Below are 10,428 nucleotides of genomic sequence, written 5' to 3'. Positions count from 1 at the left end.
GATGGGTAAATGTGTACGTGGGTATGTGTTCTACGATCTCATACCCGTACCTGCTCTACCCAATGGATATTATATGTTTTCATTTACAAACTCATGGATAATATTTTATTTCATACATGTACTCTTATTAGGTTTTTACTCGATGGATACCCGGATCATGGTTACCCATTGCCATGATAGGGAGGAGGGGGACCACGGTGGCCTGCGCCGTGGAGGACCCTAGCGGTGGCGGCTAGGGTTGGGCAGAGGAACGATTCCTTTCTAGGTTTTTTGCATGGTAGTTTACCTTCACATAGTTTTTTTTTGAAGGTAGTTTACCTTCACATAGTTAGACACACTCTTGTTGTTGCGAACTTGAATTTTCTGTGAAAGGAAAACTTAAGTTGGCCACAGCGTTGCAAACGAAACCCCAGCCAATCACGTCGCGCGGTACACGTCTAAACCATGGCCTCAACTTCCACGTCACCGCCAAAAACGTGACGCGCCGTAGCTGGACAGCCCCACCTGTCAGTCTCATGGTCACCATCCCCAAAATTCCCAACTCACTGCAGCGCCGGGGATCTCGTCTGGCGCCTCCTCCGATGGCCGGCGCGCTCCACCGCCGTCTCCTCCTGCTCGCCGTCGTCACCTTCGCCGCGCTGCTCCCTCGCGCCGCCGCCGTACGTCCCTTCGTGCTGGTCCTCTCCGGCGACGACTTCCTCAAGGACCCCTCGGGCGCGCACCCCTCGCTGCCCTCCGCCGACGGCGACGCCGACGACTGGGACGACTTCGCCGACGACTCCCCCGCCACCGACCCGCTCCTCTCCCCGTCCTCCTGGGCGCCCCTCCTCGACCCCACCACCCCCTCCCCATCGGACGACTCGCCGTCCGATGCGCTCTTCGTCGCGGGCACCCGCGCCATGATCTCCGCGGCCTCCTCGGGCGACGAGGCTGCGTTCTCCACCGCGTCCGCGCAGATCGAGGCTGCGGCGGCGGGGGGGCACCCCGGCGCGCAGTCGGCGCTGGCGTTCCTCACCGGGGCCGGCATGACGCGCCCCGTGTCCCGCTCGCGTGCCTTCCTGCTGCACAAATTCGCCGCCGACGCGGGAGATCTCCAGTCTAAGATGGCGCTCGCTTACTCCTATTTCCGCCAGGAGGTGAGGTGATTCAGTTCAGTTGTTTGCTTACTTGTGTAATTTGCGCATTCTAGTGCGGATCCCGTGATTGAGTGATTTTTTATTAGGTTAGCTAGCTTGCTTGCAAATGGCAGGATCAGCCTCGCATGGTTTAACAGCAAAATCCATGTGAATTTTCGTCTCCATAGAATAGTTGTTGGCTAGGTCTGTTAAATTAAGTGGTAGCCTATAGTATTGTTAGTTGGTACATGTAATTCTTAGCATGGTTTCAAATTTTACCTCCAATGTGGGTCTAGTCCTGTTAATTATTTACCCGTTGAGGTGATTGAGGTGATTGAAACAACATGAATTAAGCTTCTGAAATTTAGTTGTATCTCTTCTGTTTACTCGTGTTGTTCTTTTAACTGCTCGGAATGTTCTCTGGTACGTAACTATGGCTCACACGCCAGTATTAAGGATGTTAACCTTTGTGCTGGGCTTCTGTTTTGGCGTATCTTGACAGTGGATGCCCTGCTGCACTATTTGATAATTATTGTGTATGTTTGCGTGAAATAGCGTATATGCCGAATTTTCATTTTGGTTGCTTGTCATTTTGTGCAATCTTTTGTTTTCTGTCACTGTAACTTCGCTGATACCCATGAGTGCTTAAATTCGTCGCTTCAGTTAGTTGTCTGAGATCTGGTGCTTTGGTTGATTCTGATCCATGTGTAATATTTGGCAGTACATCTTTTTATTACCTTTATAATATGGTCTATGCTCTGTAAATGGTGACATGGCTTCTGTCCAGATTGCTGTGGACATGGTTATATTTGGCTTAATGCTAATATTATATTAGATTATTTGTCAACTTGAACGATTTGCTTTTGCAGATGTACGAAGAGGCTGTCACGTTATATGCTGAACTTGCGGAGGCAGCTCTGACAAGCTCCTTAATCTCGAAGGAGCCACCAGTGATTGAACCAGTCCGGCTACACAGTGGAACTGAAGAAAACAAGGAGGCCTTGAGGAAGTCCCGTGGCGAGGATGATGAAGATTTTCAAATCACAGAGTACCAGGCCCAACGAGGCAATGCTGCCGCAATGTACAAGTTAGGGCTTCTGTATTACTATGGCCTACGAGGACTCAGGCGCGATTACAGCAAATCATATCATTGGTTCTCTAAGGCCGTGGAGAAAGGCGATACACGTGCTATGGAGCTTCTGGGGGAAATCTATGCTAGAGGCGCTGGAGTGGAACGAAACTACACCGAAGCATACAAATGGTTGGTACTTGCAGCAAATCAGCAACAATACTCAGCTTACAATGGACTTGGTTATCTTTATGTGAAAGGCTATGGAGTGGAGCAGAAAAACTTGACCAAAGTAAGTCTTATTACTACCTCTGTTCCTAAATATGCGAAGTTTTGTCAGCTCAATGTGAGCTACCAAAACGTCTTGTAGTTAGAAACGGAGGGAGTATTATGTACTCCTACTCCCTCTGTCCCAAATTAATTTACTCACTTATATGCATGTATCTAGACACGTTACATGCATATCTAGACAAAAGTTAGTCAATTAATTTGGGACAGAGGGAATATTAGAAATTAAAATACAGCTGCATGTTTTAAGTAGGTCATAACACCTAGACAGTTAAACTTGTGCTATTTCTGGTATTGGTTAGAGACACTGGTTAACAGCTGATGTGTTATCTAGCCTAACTTAGGAGACACATACGAGTAAGTTACAACAATGATTTAGTATCACATGCACATCAATTTCAAATTGATGGAAATTATGACAGCAATCTTTTCGAACAGAGTTACAGTAAACCCTAGACCCACGTTCACTCGGATATTCTTAAAGATGGTCTTGTGACACATCTAATTTGCTGACGGCGAAGAATTCATCTAACAAATGCTATTCAGTTATGCACAATCAGTTTATAAATGCTAAGACCTATGGAAAAATTTAGTTTGTGATCCACTTGGCTATTAACAGAAGTTATAATATTGGATATTTTTCTTTGTTGCTAGTTTTCAACGATACACAGTTCTCTATATTGTAATAATTGCTGTACTCATAAGCTTGAGGAATGAGGATCTTATATCTTTATTCTTCTTATTCTTGTTGTAGGCCAAGGAATATTTTGAAATTGCAGCTGAGAATAAGGAGCATGGGGGTTATTATAACCTTGGTGTGTTGCATCTGAAGGGTATTGGTGTAAAAAGAGATGTGATGACTGCATGCAACTATTTTCTTCGTGCAGTAAATGCGGGGCAACCAAAAGCTATTTATCAAGTGGCAAAGCTGTTCCAAAAAGGCATTGGTCTTAAGAGGAACCTCCATATGGTAATGAACTAATGATAATTATCTTGTTGCATTAATTGTCTAATTAAATTCTCTCTTATATGCTTCTATGGGCATTACTTTGTCAGACCAACATCAGTGTATAAGAATGGGATGCTCCCATGATTCATGTGTAGTTATATCAGCGTAGCACATAAGTTGCACGTGAGTGGACATATTCTGTCCCTCAATCTGCTCTTAGAAAGCTGGTAGTGGAAGTCAATTCCTGAATTTTATTTTCCAGTTCTATTCTGAATCAACCGCATCTGATATTGATGTATCATATATCTTGCGAAACTTCCTTAATTGGCTCGACTTTTAAGGCTACAAAAAAAAATTAAATTACTGCTTATTTAATATTTCGATCGCCAGCCTCCAGTAAAAATGGCAAATAATAATTGTATTTACTCATTTCTCTATCAATACAAAGTATCTGATTTGCATCCTGTTTGCACTTCCCCCTTTAGTAGCAGTATGTTCTAAATCTAAATGCGATGCAATCAATGGCTCGTAAAAACATTTCTATGGAAGTGTCACTGTATGCTGAGTCATATGGCTGTCTGCTAGAATATTTACAAACCTGCAGCTGTACAGTGCAATGGCAGATGTTGTGGAGCAGCTGCAGTTCCCTGCCTGAAAAAGAAAGTGTCATGTGTGCATGTAACTGTGCCTACCATATTTAGAGTTATAGTGCATTTGCCCTTTGTCACCTTTATGTTGGTAATTAACTAAAGAAATGATACGCAATGCTGAAGGATATATTTCCAGTTTCATGATTGAAGAGAAAATGCTCTGCTCTGGCAGATCGAGCTCTTGTTCCTGTTGTATACTCCCTCCGGTCCTTTTTAATTGATTCAAATTTAGTACAAACTTGTATTAAATCCGAGTCAATTAAAAGAGACCGGAGGGAGTAGTAGATAAAAAAGTTGAACTGCAGAAGACATAATGCTATAATATACTTTGTTGATTTGTTTCAATGATATTAGTTTATAATGATACAAATTGAGACATATTAATTGTTTCAAAATGACGATTGAACTGATATTGTCAAATAACTGACTCATTAGTCTTGCTTGTTTCAGGCAACTGTTCTGTACAAGTCTGTTGCTGAGAGGGGCCCCTGGAGCTCACTGTCTAGATGGGCTCTGGAATCTTATTTAAAAGGTGACATAGGGAAATCATTGCTCTTGTATTCTAGAATGGCGGATCTTGGGTACGAGGTTGCCCAAAGCAATGCCGCCTGGATTCTTGATAGGTATGGCGAGGAACATATTTGCATGGGAGAGTCTGGCTTGTGTACAGATACGGAAAGACATCTCCGTGCACATGCTTTGTGGTGGCAAGCATCTGAGCAGGGAAATGAACATGCTGCTTTGTTGATTGGTGATGCCTACTACTATGGCCGGGTACGTCTAACGATCCTCTGAGTTGCTATAGCACATCCTGAAGTCTCCTCTTAATTACTGGCTTCTGCTAAAAGTATTTGACAAATTTATATCAAGTACCGGGACTCTAATATCTTATGTTGAAGATGTGGTCATTTTTTATTTTCCTCTTAGTTTTGTCTTCGGACATTTGAAAAGAATATGGAATCTATTTGGCACCAATATGAACCATCTTTTTGTATCCAATATAAGTGCTGTCTCTGAAGCTATGCATTTGTACGGAACGTCTTTTGAAATAAAACTTCTGTTATGCTTTATGAGGAAACTAACCAAAGTCACTATTTGGATAGCCAAGTAAAACATGGTTTCTAAATTCACAAACATGAAATGTCACTAAATGTATTTTAACAATGGGTTGCACTCTCAAGTTAGTTGCAGAGTCTTAGTTCTGCTTCTGAATTTGCCTCTCTACTTCAGAAATACTAGGGGACTGAGCGCTCTCTGGAGACTGTTATACTCCCTCCGATTCATATTACTTGGCACTAATATAGATGTATCTAGACGCATTTTAGTTGTAGACACATCCATTTTAGCATCAAGTAATATGGATCGGAGGGAGTAGTATTATTGCTGAAATCACATGTTGGATCTGTCCTGTGTTACAGGGTGTAGGGAGGGACTATGAGCGTGCAGCAGAAGCATATATGCATGCTCAATCACAGTCTAATGCACAGGCCATGTTTAACCTTGGGTACATGCATGAGCATGGTCATGGGCTTCCCCTTGATTTGCACTTAGCAAAAAGATACTATGATCAGGCTGTCGAGGTGGATTCAGCAGCTAAGTTCCCTGTCATGCTCGCTCTAACCAGTCTTTGGATAAGGAAGAACTACGCTGGCAGTTTTGTGGTAAGACATTATTTTTTCTGTTTTTCCATACAAGAAATATCAAGTATTTTATAGTTCACTTTTATGTGTATTTCAACTTTTCTTTGTTATCTGGTATTTTTGTTGCCATTTACGCGTATGCATTATCTGGGAACTTTTATCTAGCCCATTTCTGGCTGGGTCTCTGGTGCTCATCATCTGTTCGATACTTAGCCAGTTTTTACTGGTTGCTGATATGCAATGAACCCTGGCCTCTCTCAAACATGAGCTATTTTGAGTTGTGAAATACCATCTTTACAACAACAAAGCAGTTCAGAAACTCTTGAAGTGCTCAGTTTGTGCTTCTATGTTTGTGATTTTTTTTTACCACCTCCAGTTCTCTCAGTGCTGGTACCTGAAGTCCATTTCAAGTATAGCACTGCATATTGCCAGTTCACTGCTTATTTTGTTCTTAGTCATCTGATGATTGATGTTTGCTTTTGGTTTTTACTCTGCATGTTGTATTTGTATTATCATCATGGTCACATCATATCGAGTATTACAGCCCTGCTTTGCTGTCAACACAGTTGTTTTGGTCCTTCCATAGTGTTGCTAAATCTTTCTTAATTTCAGGTTCATTTCATTGATTCGCTGCCGGAGATATATCCTGTAGTTGAGGAATGGGTAGAGGATGTCCTGATGGATGAAGGGAACGCAACGATATTGACTCTCTTTGCTTGCCTTGTAACTGTCCTGTACTTGCGAGAGCGTCAGCGGCGTCAAGTGGTGGCAGAGAATCCCCAACAGCCTGATGGTGCACCCAACTAATGCCAAGATGCTGAGGCCCATGCAGAAGTGATTGCTTGAGGTACATATGGCTGTTTGTTCGCAGTTTTAGCATCAAAGTTTTGTTGAACATCTGGAACTCGATGAAATGAATACTCATACTGGAAATTGTAGATTTCCTTCAACCGAAAACGCCAATGGCTTTTTGGGGACAGAGCATGTAAAATGGTAGCCCTCCTAGAAAACGTATGTACACTAAATTGACTAGAATATGAACCGATTCACAGCTGTTTGATATTGAGAGTGATTATGTGGTTCCAGGTGAATATTCACCCTTTCTAACATGACCTTGCCTGTAAAGTACTGACGAGTGTTTAAGAATGTTTGTGTTACTTGAAACATGCTAGTTTGGTGGCTTACTACTTTCATGTTTTCATTTTCCAGCTGTTGATTACTGTTACTTATTTTACATTTTCTCCCAGTCTCCTAGGTCCATTCTGATGATTCAGCAATTAGTAGCTTGTCTATAAGAAGTCTAGTCCGTTCAATAAGTTTTTAAATTGAGCTCTGTATTGAAACAACACCAAAACAGTTCCCCAATTATTTGCAATATAACTTTTTCAAACATGTGTTTTGTGTTCGTAAAAAAATGGAGATGCACATCAGACAAGTTCTTAAAAAAAGCTCTAATCATGCTGTTGCCAGTTTGTTGCAAATCCACATGCTTGTTCTGATACACATATGAAAAGTTCGAATGCAATTGTTATCAACTCCCGCTGCTCGCTGCTCAACATACTTTTTGGGAAGGAGTAGGGCTGCTCAACATACTTTTTGGAAAGGAGTAGGCACCTTTGATATCGGGGAGAAATTGGACATAATACCAAATTGCATGGCAACCGCAATGACACCCAAAGAAAACAAGTTGTAAATTAGTCGGTCCGTCCATCATCTAAATTTTAACAAATCTAAGACATCATTTTATGAACAGAGGTAATACTTGTTTATGTAAAGTCGCGTCCCTTTGAAAAAAGATATAGTATATGCATCAGTGAACAACTATCTTGTGGTGTAAAATGCATCTTACACGGATTTTGAACTTCAGAAAAATTGAAACGAAAAAATTGTATGTACATCTTCATGTGCTACATGCTCATAAAGTTGTTTCATAAAAAAATGACTTATTATGTGCTGTGTGTAAAAAAGACAAATTTCAGTGCAAAAAATAATGTTTTTCACAAGATAATTTTTCTCTTTTTTACATAGACATAAAAAATGTTAATTTTTTTTGTGAAACTTGAGGAACGCACATATATTATGGAGATGTACATGTAGAATTTTTTATCAATTTTTTTTGACACTTCAAAATATGATTTTTTGATCCCGGGAGCCGAATTGAATTTCCGCTTGATTACCAGCTATTTTTTCCAAACACACTTTAGTCAATAAAATGTTACTGGTAGGGTTGTACCTCTGAACTTGGTCCATGTGTTAAATTTAAAATTACGCCCTCCACTTCAAGACGAATCACTTTTTTCTGTACTATATGTATCTCACAATTCTAGGTTTATGATACCGATACATTTTGGTATATCTAGCCTAAGAAGATACTAGAACTAGTTAGACAAGTAAACGGAATATTCTAAATGTAGATATTTATAGTGAACCTTCTAAGATTTGTAACACGGCAATGCTAAGATCATCACAAGTAGCAGGCCTCACATGGCCATGAGCTGCAACATATAAGGAGGTGAGTTGCATTTACCATATCATATTCTCAAGGTGTTGGATGTTATCTTCTCAAAACAAACTCACTCGAGAGAATGTACAATTAAAATCAAGATATGTTGAGTATCCACACAAAAGAACATATGAACATAGTGTTTAAGCTTAATAAATAGTGTATGTTTAAGAACTACAAATGCAGCTGATTATTTTGATTTTTTTATGAATACTTTGATGTTGAAAAGATCCATTATATATGCCCAACTACCAAAGAAAATTATAAAAGATGTTATGTAAGTTATAATAGTAGTTTACATTGTCTGCTTGGAAGAACGTGAATTGACATATTATATATTTGCTTAAATAGTTCAACTTAAACAAACTCAACCAAAAAAAATTCTTAATAAATTTTTGTCTTGGTGTCTCTTCTAAAAAATAATAATTGTCTCCGTACCAATTCTGTGAGAGTCTCGTTTCTCTACATTTTGATGAAAAAACAAATGTACTTGCATACCTTGTTTTGTAAACCATATGAGATCTCCTAACTGTTAGATTGAAGCCCTATTCGAAAGGAGTCTAACGCCTCAATGTTGATCCATGCAAGTGCACGAGCAATGTACGTCCTTCTTTGATGGATCTGCAACATAATTAGTTAGAGTGGGCTTGTGTGTTGACTCCCTCTTCTATCCGCTTATACATCTTTATATGAACCTGTGTACTATGGTGAATGAAACAACAATTCTAATGCATGTTATGCACACTAAATATCAGTATCTAAACTTTCATGGTATCATATTATCACCTGATCCAATGACGTCGAACCCCGCTGTCTCCGACACTGCGGCCTCCGTTGGCGCCTCTGCGACGACGCCCGCCACTTCTTCACAGTTTGCTCTTTGGCCTACCCTATCTCTGCCAATGCTCATGCCGGCTGGCCCATCCAATAGGTCTATCAGCTCCCTAGCTTTTACGCTCCTCCTCTCACTCTTTCCTAAATGATGAGAAGTGTCAAGATCACCAACATAATCAAGCGAACCCTGGAGCTTTCCACCGGCTCATACAATGGCACAACCTCATGGAGCTTTCCACCGGCAGTGACATCGACGAGCATGGCTGCGCCGGCTTCCATGCCTCCGTCGGTGTCCACTGACGAGGTGCCGCAGGCGATCGCCAGAAAGGAGGACGTCATCGAGGGGCAGCCACCGTTGACGCCCTTCCTGTGATCATTAGTCCTTGAAGCCCAACCTATTTTTTTGGCAGTCGGACTATGATCAGTGACGGCGATTTGGTGGCCGGATGTTGTCCTAGACTTGTATTCGAAAATCTTAAATTTATATCCATGTTTGTGAGTTTTATTTTTCTTTGGTTGAAAATTTTCTTTTGGGGCCGCTGTATTGGGGCCGCCGGTGTGGGGAACCCTTCCCCAAACAGAGGAAGGCGTGCCCGCGTCCCCCTTACACGAGTGCCGGCGCAACTGTCGGCGCCTATTTGGGAGCCGCCGGTGGAGATGCTCTAAATGATAGATGATATGTGTGCACCTCACTATAATTATTGTAGTTTATATTGTCATCATATTTGTCAAGTTGATCCGACGTATTGACATCTCTTATAATTTTGTGCTACTCCCTCCATTCTATAATTTTTGAGCTGGCTTGGTGGTTTAGTTCCACGACAAGAATTATGAAACGGTACTATCATTAAGGAAATTAGGATTATTGGTGACCATATTTCCAGATTTTGTAGACATGCTAACTCATCCTTGCCATCCATGCAAATTGGCACATACGGTTGATTTACGCAAATTGCTACATGGTGTTGTGAAAGCACGATCATGTGATTTGCGCAAATTGAGCCAAATAATGTAGCGGAAAGTACTATTTAATCACGCAACCAAGTTTTAGAATAAAAAAATACACCAATTTCACAGCTAATTATGCGACTGGTCTCAGATACTCATGGCCCCAATTTGCAAAGTGTGCAAAAAACTCGTATTTGTAAGTTCCAGAAAACTTTGAAATAAATCACACACCTACATGTTGACTTGAAGCTTATTAATGGTGCAAATTTCGAGAAAAACAAGGATGCAAATTCACCTGCTCGTAGGTGTTGCACCCTTACAATGTCTTGAATGTTCGCAAGCATACACTACTAGAACGGACACAGAAACGTTCAATCAATCGAACAATGTAGAAGAAACAGGAGAATGTCGCCGAGATGTACTCGTGTGGAG

At 41.2% G+C, this 10,428-nt stretch overlaps 1 protein-coding gene across 1 annotated transcript; it reads left to right on the top strand.

Moving 5' to 3' along the window:
• The first annotated feature begins 469 nt into the window (after positions 1 to 469).
• LOC127296172 (ERAD-associated E3 ubiquitin-protein ligase component HRD3) lies at positions 470 to 6,893 on the top strand. The gene is made up of 6 exons (XM_051326202.2): positions 470 to 1,136; positions 1,985 to 2,476; positions 3,227 to 3,442; positions 4,522 to 4,845; positions 5,490 to 5,732; positions 6,324 to 6,893. Exons 1-6 carry the CDS (start codon positions 516 to 518, stop codon positions 6,516 to 6,518), a joined length of 2,091 nt encoding a protein of 696 aa, XP_051182162.1. The 5' UTR covers positions 470 to 515; the 3' UTR covers positions 6,519 to 6,893.
• Positions 6,894 to 10,428: the final 3,535 nt, after the last annotated feature.

The sequence above is a fragment of the Lolium perenne genome, chromosome 4 (assembly GCF_019359855.2).
Source record: "Lolium perenne isolate Kyuss_39 chromosome 4, Kyuss_2.0, whole genome shotgun sequence".
Lineage (NCBI taxonomy): Eukaryota > Viridiplantae > Streptophyta > Magnoliopsida > Poales > Poaceae > Lolium > Lolium perenne.
Note: the sequence above shows the minus strand (reverse complement) of the source record. Positions and strands in the feature narration are given on the sequence as shown.

Excerpts from the sequence above, each read along its gene's own strand:
- LOC127296172 (XM_051326202.2), top strand. The coding sequence starts at position 516 with ATGGTCACCATCCCCAAAATTCCCAACTCACTGCAGCGCCGGGGATCT. Across the intron at positions 3,443-4,521 it reads TTAAGAGGAACCTCCATATG|GCAACTGTTCTGTACAAGTC; the intron begins GTAATGAACTAA and ends TGCTTGTTTCAG. Across the intron at positions 5,733-6,323 it reads ACTACGCTGGCAGTTTTGTG|GTTCATTTCATTGATTCGCT; the intron begins GTAAGACATTAT and ends TCTTAATTTCAG.